The 13067-nt window shown below is 37.5% G+C and overlaps 1 protein-coding gene across 4 annotated transcripts in view; it reads left to right on the forward strand.

Moving 5' to 3' along the window:
• The window catches only part of CYTH3 (cytohesin 3), a 51877-nt gene that overhangs the window by 1182 nt on the left and 37628 nt on the right, over positions 1–13067 (forward strand). The window contains exon 1 of one of the 4 annotated variants that reach the window (XM_054212680.1): positions 6650–7455. The exons of the other annotated variants lie outside the window; for them this stretch is intronic. Coding sequence (XP_054068655.1) covers positions 7437–7455 — 19 coding nt within the window. The 5' untranslated portion in view covers positions 6650–7436. Of the gene's footprint in view, positions 1–6649; positions 7456–13067 lie in introns of those variants that run through there. 4 annotated transcript variants of the gene reach the window in all.

A 13067-nucleotide genomic window follows, 5' to 3' on the forward strand; every position in this document is an offset into this window, starting at 1 on the left:
AATTACCCAGAACTCGGAAATCAAGTGGGTGTGGTGTTTGTTTTGACAACTTGGAGGGGGAAAAAAAAAAAGGCTATGATGAATCAGAAATATAATTCTTTAAGCAGTCGTCTGGAAACGTGGCCATTCCTCAGCAGGCACCTCTGCTCATTTTGTCAGTGGTAGAAGTCTTTAAAAAAAAATAATCTGAAAAAGGAAAACAAATGGCAAAACAACCCAGTCCTGAAAAGTTATTATTCAAAACAGTTGAACACTGTAATTGTAAAGAGTAGAAAGCTCATTCAACTCAAAATATGTTATTTTCACAGGATTAGGGACTTGCATCTCTAGTTAGGGGAGATGAACCCACTTGTTATTGGCACTAACCCTGTGTAATGTAGTACTTAATCACATGCAAGATGTAAACTAGAAAATGGATGCACTGCTGAATCAATCTTTCATAAGGTGTTAAGCATTTCAAAGTTGGATTTTCATGGGAGGACGAATACTCGGGACCTTGGGAGAAGATGGTCTGTATTTAGCTAAAGGGTGGTTCTATAGGTGAAGTCAGGTTTTCACCTAACATGCAAGTGAAACTATTCTTTATAACTTCATATCATGTTAATGAACGTGTTGCTTTTTTGGGGACAAATTACAGTATAGTTTATGTTCCTCCTTACTTGACTTCATTGTAAAACAGTTGTAAACTAATAGAGACTGGGAATTTTTTTGCAATCGGTCTGTTTGACATTTTACGCTGGCTTCTTGTGAGTATTGCAGTTTTTTCTTGAACAGAGATCCAGTCTGGCTTTTTCTTATGGACTGCTGTCACCAGGATTACTTAGGTCATTTCCAGCTAATGAATTGGTATTTTGAATTGAAAGAAGTGTTGTGTTTTTTCCTCTTTTTTTTTTTTTTTTTTTAACAATAGAAAGCATGTGGGAAGTGTGGATTTGACAGCCAATTTTAAAATCCGTTGGTGCCACTGAGTAGTGAGACTCATGCAGTACCAAGGGAGCCTGACCAGGGCAGTCCAGTGTTTTGAACCTCTGCAGGATATTTGAGATCTTCAGAAAATTGACATTGAGTGGGAAACTCACAGAGATAAGCATATTGCTGTGCACAGGTACTTTAGGAAGTATGCAGAATTATTTGAGGACTGTACAGAATCACCCTAATTAGAGGCTTGAACTAGATAAGCATCTAAATATCTAGGACATTAAACTGTGATTCAGAAGGTAAACTGCTATTCCCAGTACAGCTCTGCCTGCTGCCCTGCTCTTCAGTTTAATTTGCATCCTGTGCTTCAGTTCCCTTATTTGTCAAATGGGGTCAGTTGTTTTACCACCTCTGGTAAAAACTGCAAATGCAAACTGAGCTATGTAAAGTTAGGATTTATTATTTTAGAAGCACTTGATGGAAGAGAAATGTTAATTAAGGGAATTGTTCTTAGTACTGCTTTCTCTTTTGTATGTGGAGCCCTGAATAGGGGCATGCATTTATATTATACAATGCACTTATGCACAACCCTCCCATTGATTTCAGCAGAGGCTCTGCATGGATTATTGATGCGATATGATCCGAGTCAGTTGGTGTTTCTCTCAACCTTCTTTTGTGTTCTGATTAAAATATCCCTGTGGTTCACTTAATCCAGGAAGTTTCTCCTCCTCCCTCTCCTCGCTTGGTTTAAAACTGCATCTTTTGTGATTTGGCTGAGGCTTTTCTTGTGTGCTTACTTTTACGTGGTGGTGGTGGTACCAGGGAACTGAGACCCTCGCATTGAATAGTGCTGCTCATAGGAGGTGGAATGGTTGCGTACCACTAAACAGTAAGCGATATTCTGTATAAGGTCAAAATACATAAACAGTCAAAGCTGGAGGCACAGAACGGTACTTCTCTTTGTTTTTCTGAATTTGAGTCTAGTCATGTGGTGGCTTTGTAGTCCCCCAAATTCAACTCCGTGCCATTCCTTTTGGAAAAGGCTGCAAGACTGAGTACTTACCAGCTTCTTCTGTATGTATGTTTGTTTTAAGCTGTCTCTAAACAGACATGCCAAAAGGTTAAAATCCTGCTTCTGCTTGACAAATAGGCCAAATTATAGCAGTGATTATGGCATTGAGGTTTCCCTACTGTTCCCCAAACTCTGCTTTATTTCTGAATTTTGAAGCTTTTTTGGGGAGAATGTAGTTCAGTTGCCAAGCTCTGTTAGTTGTTGGCTGTAGTCACCAGCGATGGTGCCAGGTAGCAGGTTGATTCTGTTACGTAGACAGCCATTCACAAGGAACTAGACCGAGAGACCAGATCTTCTCGCAGAGGACTCAGAAGAATGGATTTGCTGCCAAACCGGATTTAGCAAGATGACTTTGGTTCTTCTGCGGGGCAAAGCAGTTACCCATTTATAGGTAAAAGCTGTTAAATGTGACAAAACCCTCAGATTTTTTTCTTAGAAGAAATGTTTTACAACTGATTAAATATATATATATCACTTTTAGACGTGAGCAGCTTGATGTCTTCTGTTCTTTTCACATTGTAGTATCTTTCAAAGGTAGATGTTAAAGATAGAGGAGTCCATGTGGCCTCCTCATGGTTATAGACATTTGCTTTGCGTTTAAGACTAACTCTGCAAGTTTTTGGTTTTTCTTCATAATAAAAGAAACTCAGAAAAATAAGAAGTGTATTTTAACACAGAAGAATGTTAAATATGTTTCACTCCATACTCATCAAAGTGGATAACTTGTACCAGTAGTTTTAAAAAGTTGTCCCAAAAGTTCCTTAGCGGAGGGCTGTAGTTTTAAATAGCACTCTAGGGAAATGCCAAGAATACAAAAATGCACCTGAGTGTTAGACTAACCACATGGATTGGTTCTAGGGAGAGAAAAAGAGCACATACAGAGGTAGGACACAAAAAACTAAATGACATAAATATGACTTCTGTCAGACAGCAGAGCTTCATGCTAAGTCACTTGCTAAACAGATATTTCTTCGTGCTAAACTAATCTCATATTTGTACAGATTACCTGTCAGATCAGCAGTCTCTTAATTTGTAGCCCAAAAAACATTTAATCTTTTATCACTCTAATAATTATGTTGTAAATATTAGTTATTTCTGGTGGTATCAGAAAGTGGACTTGTTAATTGCAGTAACACATGAAGTTTTTTCTTCGCCTAAAGTTCCATATTTTTAGCTGTGACTTGGAAGAAAACGTTAATTTTTTGCTGATACAATTTTCAGAGGCTGTCGGTTGCCAGACTTGATGTGTTGCTGTATAAGGGCACTTGGTGCCCTGCGCTCGGTGGCGAGAGCTGTGGGTTTAGGGGCGCAGTGTGGCTGCGGGCAGCCCCCGCCTGTGCTGTCGCAGCCAGGGCAGCAGCTGGGGTCTGACTGGGGGGAGCAGAACCACCTCTGGGAATCAGAGGAACAGCCACCTGAAAGTGGGCTACCTGTGTGCCGCTCTTATTGAGTGAAAATTGCAATCTTTTAATATCGCTGCAGTTATAAGAGCTTTTACCACTTGAGGGGCTGCAAATCTTGAGGCAACACACAGTTTTCCAAGATATGTTCTGCAGTTCACATAAAATTTCTCAATTGCGTCGTATTTATTGTCTCCCCTTCTTTCTTTGTAGGATTTTGAACACTGTTCCAAGGGAAAACAAATTAAAGGTGTTGCGGCTTTCTCTGGTTTCTCCTGCTTGCCATCTTTTTGTCCTATAAGTGTCTCATTTCCTAATACAACAGAAAGGTTTTAAAAGCTTTAAAATGTTTTACTGTAGCTCCATCTTTGCCGCTGGCTTTTGCTCCCTTCCCTTCTGTCCCAATGCGAACATGCTTTAGTCTGCTTCTTTTTACACCTCAGCTTTGGCTCCATTTGCTTTCTGAACTACCATCCCATCTCCCTTTCATGTTGAAAGTCATTGAATGAGCTGTTTGCGGTCACTGTCTGAAGAGTATCTCCTCCAGGTTCATCCTGGGTCCTTTCCACACTTGTCCTGACCCCCTGTATTCGGTACATTCCCTTCCTCCTTTCTGTCCTGCCAGCTGCCTCTAGTACTATTTACTATACTTTTCTTTTTGAAATCTTGCAAGCTTTTTTGGCTTCTTTGTCTGTTCTCTCCTTGTTCCCCTCCTATTTTGTTAATCACTTTTTCATTTGTAAGATCTTTCTGTGTCCAACTCTTTGTGAAGGTTTGCAGGACCCTGTGCTTGGTTTAATGTGCTCTTCCTCTCTGCATCTTGTTTCTGGATAATCAAATTTGCAAATAAAAATTGAACTATCCTATTTAAACTGGTGACTCACAGTGTATACTGTGTGCTCTGGATCCAGTACCATCTGTCCCAACTAAAATGTTGGCTTATTTGACATCTTAAGATTGCATAATTGTCATCTTAAGCTTTATGAGTCTAAAACAGAGCTCTTAATGTTATTTCCACCCACTTCCTTTTTTTGATGTCTGTGGATGCACACTGACATCCCGAGTGGTTATTGACAAGTAAATAGTTAGATGTTATAATTTATTCTTTCTTTAAAAATAGTCTGTGGAAAAGTTGTAATAAAAATGGTAGTAAAAGGGCAATGCAAAAGTATTGGAACACTTTTGCAATCTCAAAGTTACGAAATTAATTACATTCTCCTATGCAATATTAATTTTCCTATTTGAACGCACAAATAGATTTAATCTGGTTATGGGATTGCATCTGACATTTTCTGTAGACTTCTGCATGGGAATAGCGTTTTGTGGTGATTGAATGAATCTATATGAATTTTTTCCTCCTTTTTAAAGTAAAGTGATAGTTGTTGATGTCTGCTTTGCTTTGTTTCACTGTAGTTCAAGAGTACTTAAGTACGTACAGAACACTTATGTCAGTGAACACATTGGGACACATTTGGACATATTGACCATGTGCTTCACTGACAGAGGACAGAAATAAGTATTTAGAAAAAACTGTCAACTTAGAGAACTGTAAGGCAGGAATCCCATGGAAGTGAAGAACACATGATAATGCACTTTAAGATTTACAGAAGCAAAGGAAAAATCATGTGAACAGCCATAAAGTTGGCATTTCTGACTTGTTCACTGTGCATTCTTTTAAAGCAATATATTGTATAGGAAAGGTATGTGACTTAAGTAATAAAAGTGTATTTAATTATGCCATTTGTATAACTTTAATATCTAGCAAATTGTTTTTAATTGCATATGACTTCCTTCTTTTAATTCCAATAATTTCATGGGAAAACTTAGTATTGCAATTTTTTTGGACAACAGTGTTCCTCTTAGTGGGATAGATGCACAAAATCCACTAGAAAACCATGTGTTTTGTGGTCCTCTGGGATTTGCCTGAAGAAGGAAATGGCTTGACCTATTTGGTTGCTATGAAGTAAAAACATTCTTGTTCTCTTTTTTTTTTGTGTGAACATCTGTGTCACATTTATTTCATTACTTTCTGAGGTTCTTTAAACCCACTATTTGGTAATATAAAGTTTAATTTAAGGAAAGTAAAGTGATGCATAGCTGCTTCTCCAATTTTGTTGCAGTTCTGATATCTGCTTATACATAGGTATGATATAAGCAGGTAGATTTTCCAATAAAAGTTGACGTGTTTAAAGGCAAACACAAATGTTATCTAGTATTTCATAGGAAAAAAAATATTTGACAAATTCAGTAGGATCTCATGGAGTTAACAGGAAATGTATGCTGGAAGCTTGTGAAATCTAAATCAGAATCTCGTTTAGTATATGGAGTAATGAAGATCTTTGATCTAATTTTTCAACAGGTTGGTCTTCTTGGCGTGGTTTTACTAATTATGCTCATTTTCAGATGTTCTGTTCATTATAAAAAGAAATAGTTACCGTATGCCAGGTATATGGAAGAACTGTGAAACTGTTACTGTTTATTTAGCAACCCAATGGAAATTCTACCAACGAGGACAGATTTTACTGTAAGACTATTAAGTAATAATTATTCTGTATTCCATAAGAAAATTCTTCAACAAGAATTGAAGATCAGTTCATTTGTGAAAGTTGAATCTGATTTCAAGCCTGGCTTCCACTCTCTTCGCCAAGGGCTTGGTTGGGTTTGGAGGAGCTTCCGCTCTTCTTTGCAGATGCAGATCCTTAATGCGAAAGGAGATACTGTTGTTGTTTTTTAGGTTAGATACCGCGAGTTTCTTAACAAAAGAGCTGTGTGAAAATGATGAAATGCAAGTCTCTCAGGGTATGGAAGAGGCTGAACAATAACTGGGAGTTCATTTTAGTGGCTCTTCTACCCAGCTTCTGGTTCTCACACAGTTTGTAGGAATATCTGCTTCTCAGTCAAATGAGATTGAAATTGAGTGCAACGCTGGGTGTACTTTGGCAGGAGGAGTTGGTGGGTGGGAAAATAAATGTGTCCAACCTCTCTTGTGCTCACTCTCATTCTCACACACATGCACGCACAAAAAAGGCTGAAAAAACTGGCATGTGTGAGTAGGGGAACTGCCTCTTACTGTTTTCTCTAAGACAAACTGTGAGATATAATCATTTAATGAGTCATCTCTACGTTTTTATAGAACTGCCTCGTTAATAGTCATTGTAACTTCTAGCATGGAGATGTCTATTTTTTTTTTTATTTTCTTTCTTTTTTTTTTTTTTTTTACTATCTGATTCATATTGCAGAATACCATTCAGGTTGTTTTCTTGTTTAATTCCGACTATTCAAGAGTCTTTATTTGCTGCTAGATCTTTGCTTTCATGAACTGTAGATATCATGTTCCTTAATAAGGTCCTTGTTTAGCTCATGAGCAGTGTGGTCTACAGGGTCAAATTCTGACATAAACAGATCCTGTCGCCCTGCAACAAGAGAGGGGTAGCTGTCAAAAGGGATGTTTGTAATTGCATTGCATATTATAAAAAAATGAATTATTGTTGCTTGAAGCAGTATTTATTATATCCAGTAGTCAGATTCCAAGTAAGTTTTTTGTCTTTCTTGCTCCTGTAAGTTTGGACTAATGAACTTCCTGCCCAGTCATTCTAACACGCTGAGGAGGAGTTTTCCCACCAGGCTGTGTGCTCTGTTTGAGTACAACTTTGACTACTTGCAAATGCAATTTTTGAATTTGTAAAGCTGCTGCATGTTTTTGTTTCAGTATCTCATAACTGGCTAGCCAGGAGAAGTGGAGGAAAGTTTTCTCAGGAAGCTGAGGTTAAACCAAGTGGCTGTAAGAAGAGATGGTGGCTCTGTTACGGAGAAACTCCGTCCAAGGAAGAACCTTGCAAGGTCAATGCATTCTCTGACCATGAAACTCCTAATGTGCACAGGACAGGGGGTTGGTCCTGCATTAGGACCATCCTGAGTCCTTCTTGGGAAGACCAAATGGGCCTGACCCCTTTCTTGTACATGAAAGTGCTGAGCTGGCTGTGATTGCCCACACAGGAGCTGCTGGGTCCAAACCGTGTGGGCTGGTGGCCCATTATCACAGATCTATGGACTTGGTTGCATGGGGTAGGTGAATGTGTGTCTGTGTATTGCCTTGTGGTTCTCCCTTGACTTTTTTCTTATTTTTGGTTCTAACTTTTTAAATGTCTTTTTTTCTTGTCTTTTTTCTTTTAACTGAAAGGGTTTTACTTGCGACCCACCCAAACCAAGCAATATTTTAGGAGGGTACCTTCAACAGCCTCTATCAGTCTGAAGTAATAATTGGTTTAGTCTTGCTTTTTGTAACCCCAGTATATACAAATTGGGGAATAAATCACTTTGCATCATGTAAATGCCGAAATGGGTAGTCTTATTCTGGAAGTTTATGTTTATAGTCTCAAAAGTAACTTTTTTATTTTATAGAGCAGTATTATTATTTAACTTACTCTTCTGCAAGTCACTTTTGACCTACTGTACCACCCTTTTAGTTATTAAAATTATCATATCACATACTTGCAACATTTTTAAGCAGTATCCAACACCCATGTGGGGACAAGATGTCTTGTTTTCCCACCATCTCTTACAATTCGTGCTATTCCTGAATTGCAGTTTGTATAGAACCTGTTTCCAAAGTGGAAGTTGAAACTGGTAGTCAAGGTTAGTCAGAGGCAAAGTTTAGAGACACGACTGTTGTGTCGTTTGCAGTCACAGAAGGGAGAGATTGAAAGGTTTCAGGTATGTGACTGGGTTGTTCTTTGTGTGGGTGTTGCTGATTAATTCTGTAATCTGGGAATCTCAGGCTGGGTCTTAAACTTGTGTGTTCTGTGTGTTACGTGAGGTCAGCCTTTCTAGGCAGCTTGTAGCATTTCGGTTTGCTCTACATGTTTTAGCAAGGACAGATAAATGGAGCATATGGAGTTGATTATTTTTTTGGCTATAGGAAGTGGATTTTTGTGCATTAAATATAGTAACTTTCTTTTTTTAAGTATCTGAGAGGAAGCTTCCCCACCCCCAGTGATTAAAAAAAAAAAAAAATAATCAAAATACATGTAACTCTCCTCATTCTCATTTTGTGCAATGTAAATTGGAAAGACTGCACTGTTTAGTCTTGGTCTTGTACCAATAAATGACATAATATCACATGAATGTTTTAAAAGATTAGGTGATATTTTTTAAGAGCGAACATAAAAAGAAGACTAGTTTAAGGCCTTCCTCTGTGAATTCGTTGATATCCAAAGTAAGGAGAGTATATGTTTTGTTATCGTTATTACTTTGCTGAAAACATATTTTCCTTTTGTATCTTCTACCTTTGTTGTAAGCCTGAAAAAGTAACGTGTGTTATGAAGGGGAAAGGTTGGGTGAAATTGCTAATCCAAATTAAATACAAATAATACTCTAAAGTTTATGGAGCCTGTGGGTGGGTGGACTTGGCAGATGTATCCATTGTGGTATGTTAGACTTGAAAGACCATATGGAGATGATTATTTTCTGGCATGTTGTAGTAAAGGTTTTTGAAGAAGGAATTTTTAAAATATTTTTATTTTTTTAGAGAAGGGATGAAAAGTAGGAAGAATAACTTCAGTTTACATTGAGTAATAAAATAGTTTGTTGTAGTAGCATATGGAAAAACAATTTATTCAAAGGTAAGCTGCTAAAAGAAGCTCTCCTACTGTTTTCCTATTGGCTCTCTTGCTTTCTGAAGGCAGCCAAAGATCCTGTGCAGCTGGGACTAATACAGGATCCAGCTGTAGCTTTTTTTATTGTTGTTCAGATGTCCGGTGATGGTCAAATCTAAGTTATTGTGTGGAAATTCAGCAAAGGAAAAGGGTAGGGTGGGAAAAAAGTGACTCTCTGTAAAAATATTCCAGTAAAAGCAACAGGAACTAGGAGTATCCATTTCAGAACTCTGCCATAAATCCCATCCTGAAATGCTTAAACGCCTTCAGATTTTGCTATAGACTTTAAGTCATCTAAGAGTTTTTGGTTTATTTTTTAAACATAAATGGTTGTCTGACTGGAGTGGGAAGGTGGCCGTTCCTTTAGATTACTCATGGAAGAAGATACCAGTTTCTCATTCGTAGTACAAGGTTTTAGTTAAAACAATATTCTTTACTGTCTTTGAAGTATTGGTACAATGTGTAATGCTTCAACGTGGAGTATATCAAATGTTTTTTATTTTACTAATTTCACTTATGCTGTGTTTTGCTAGCCTTCGTTTTACAGAGCCTAAGTCTGTAAGGAGGGGAGAAGTCTAATGTTTTTCTGCACAGTTTAGTAAATTTGGTGCTTCTGACTCCGTAGATGTTGCTTTGGACCAATATTAAACAAAATAAGTGAGCAATACAGCAGGCATACGGAACGGTGAGAATACTTGATGGTGATCAAAATAATGCATCCTTCTTTCTTTCAAAACAGTTTGGGATTTTTTCCTTGTTAAAAGGGTCGTGTTTCTCAAGTGTCTTTATAACTGTAGCCAGTCCTCATGCTTCTCAGTTACTTGAGACCAGTGATGCTGGTGTAGAAACACACTGTCCTTTACCTGCCTGCTTCCTTTCCAAATCTTCCCTCCAAACTTAACTTGCCGGTGGAGTCCATCAGATGGCTACCTCAGTTTCAGGATTCTCTTACTATTACTCCAAGTCTTAGAATGCTGTTACTCAATTGGTTTGTAATTACGCTAGTCTAGTAAGTTTAATAACTATAGTATACAAGTTGTAAGTCCTAATGGACTGGAAGAGCTAGCTTGAAATACTGTAAGTTATTTCCATTACTAGTGACAGTGAAAGGAATTTTAAGACATAATTACTGTCTTGAGCGTAATCCTGGACAGTATTAGTGCATTTCTTTCCAGGCACCTTAATTGGTTGTTAATATTCATTCTTTTCCCATTTTTTTTTTTTTCACTCCGATAAAAGGGGAAAAAAAAGGAGAAAAAACTGTGGTCGGGCTGCTGGACAGCCTGGCGTTTTGCCCCACGGTGCTGGAACATAACAACAACAACAGCTTATTTTCCTTCCTGAGCTAGTAGGCGCTGATTCCACTTCAAAGAGGAAGTGAAATGTGGACAAAACAGTCTGCTTTGAAGGCAGAATGCTTCTAACACAAATCAATTACAATGCAAAGATGTCTATGATGTCCGTATAGCAATGTAAAATGTAATGGTTTTTGGAGTTCTTGAACACGGTCACCAATGCCAATCGTAAGAATGCAGGAGTTCTGTTTCGGTGGCAGGACTGCTGCAGTCTGTGACAATAACAGTTAATGCTGTTTGCACAATGACTGAATTAGTTCACTGTCAATGTGTTTTGTAAACCTGCAACCAATTTTTTTTTTTATTAGCATGTGTTTCTTCTGTTTGATTAAGCAAATGGTGACACTTATTTTGCTCTATTACTGCATTGGGCGATGTATATCGTGTGCCTGTGTTCGGGCTTTGGTCAGATTGTATCCTCTCTGAAACACTCTTGTATTTTATCTTCATTTTATTTTTTCTTCGTTTTTAATGCAATATTGTAAGTTAATACAAGGCAAATAATTTGCTTTCCTTTTTTTTTTTTTTTACATTGCAGTGATTAAGTAAGCAGTACTACTTCATTTTATCCTTGTTTTGCAAGAATGGTAGTCAGTGTTCTTTTCTCTCAATTTTTAAGGGTTATGATCTTTATTTGAATAGTGAAGAGCCTAAAGGAATCTCTTTCAGTTTGTCTTCTTGAAGTGCAGGTCAACTTACAGTGCGTTCTGCAAAGTTGGTTGTATGTAGACTCTGCCAGTGTCAAAGACCGTTAAAATAGAGCAACTAGAATAAGAAACTTTGCTTACAGGTTTGCTTTAAGGTGCTTTGGCTGTATTCATGATATATTGTAAGGAAAATCCAGGAAATATTCATGGCTTGTGAATAAAATCGGCTAGCTAAATTGAAGAAAGTAGTATGATAATGTCTTGCATCTTTGAGAGAGAGAGAGAGAACACTGCATTTCAGCCGTTACTGCATTGTATTTTTCTCTGGAGCTCATATGGACTTAAGAGATGATTTTCTAATGTAATGGGAGAACATCAAAAGGTCCTTCTCACATTTGAGAAATAATAGTTTGACAATTCTAGCAAAGTTTTGGCTTTTCACTACCTCATTTTACATGTTGAAGAAAGGGTTTCCTGCTGAACAAACACATGTTAGCCTGATAGCACTTTCCTGTATTTGAATTGTGAACAGTCAGATGACTCAAAAAAAATTTATGTTATAGTAGATACAGCGTTTTAACATAGAATATGTGCATACAATAAATCTATTCAACTAATCGGTCTGCTTCCTTTCCCTCCCACTCCCTTGCAGCTGGAAGTTCATCGGCTCCTGCTACTATATCTAGCTTCCTCTTGAGACTTTCTGGAATAGAGTTAACAGTGGTGGCAGCCATTAATGAACAATGTCGTGATTATATTCTGCGGGTCTGTATAAGTTGTCATTTTCCATTGCTACTAATTCTTATGGAAACTATGTCATCTATTTAGTATGAGCACATTATGTGTGCCATGCAAAGTTGCATGCTGCAGTATTTAGTGGAAGCGTGTACATCACCATTAAATCAGTAGAAAATATTTTTATGTTTCATTAGTGACCAATCTGGCATTTAAAATGGAAAATTTATAATAAAATTTTATTTTCATAAGTTCTTAGCTAGGATAATGCAGGAAGGCTAGACTTCCATTGATAGTTAGTTCATAATTAATTATGCTTTGAGGTTCTTTGGCATATGATAAGACTTTTTTTTAATGTACAACTGTGGAAGAAATCAGAAAAAAGAAAAATTAGATGCTTCCATTTGTCTTAACAGTTTTAAACTTTCATGATAAAATACTTGCAGTCAGATCTAATGGAATCTGACAGCCTGATAAGAAAACTTGTATAACAGTGATTTTTTTTTTGTTGACTTTTTTTTTGAAAGGTCAAAATGTAATTTTTCGGAACCAGCTTCTGGATATTTAGAGATACTGGCTAAACTTCTGCAGCTTCAGTTGGGTATGGCACTCGTGTTCTGGTCGAGCTTCAAATACTTCAACAAAGTTTTAAGGTTCAATTTATTAAGACATTGAAGAAATGGCAGGACAGATACCGTAACTGAAGAATATCTTAGAACTAGTTTTTGTATAATTTTGAAGTGGACTGTAGACTGTTGCCTTTCTAAGTGTATGTTGTCAGCATTAGATGATTGCCGGTGACAAAAATCTATGGTTAACAGTGCCACTACCTCTTTGGCTACCCACCACTTTTCTCAGTGGTTGAGAAATACTTAAAACAGTAAAGAGTTTGTGTGAATGGTGTTCTCCAGGTGTTTTCTACTCACTGCTGCATTGTCTGTCTTTGTGAAATATGGAAGAATCTCTAAACTGCATTAACAAGTTTTCTCGCTACTTCTTGCACGAGCTGTGTTGGCAGAGTTGCAGATACTGTTGCTACAGACTGCTTAAAACAGAAGTTACAGCTTGGTATTTTTGGTTGCCCTAAGGCAAATTTAGGATGATTGCAAGTATGTTAATGTGAGTCAGATTTTTTTTCCACGTTATACAAAGTTTGTCTTTGTATAGTGAAAGCTTGTGCCAGGTAGAGCACTGCTCTGAGGAAGAGACTCCCTCTTTGGAAACGTGCTTAGCAGAGGCTGTATAACCACACTGTCTATGAAGCTGGTACCTGCAGGTAAAAAAGT

The sequence above is a fragment of the Rissa tridactyla genome, chromosome 8 (assembly GCF_028500815.1).
Source record: "Rissa tridactyla isolate bRisTri1 chromosome 8, bRisTri1.patW.cur.20221130, whole genome shotgun sequence".
NCBI classification, from domain to species: domain Eukaryota; kingdom Metazoa; phylum Chordata; class Aves; order Charadriiformes; family Laridae; genus Rissa; species Rissa tridactyla.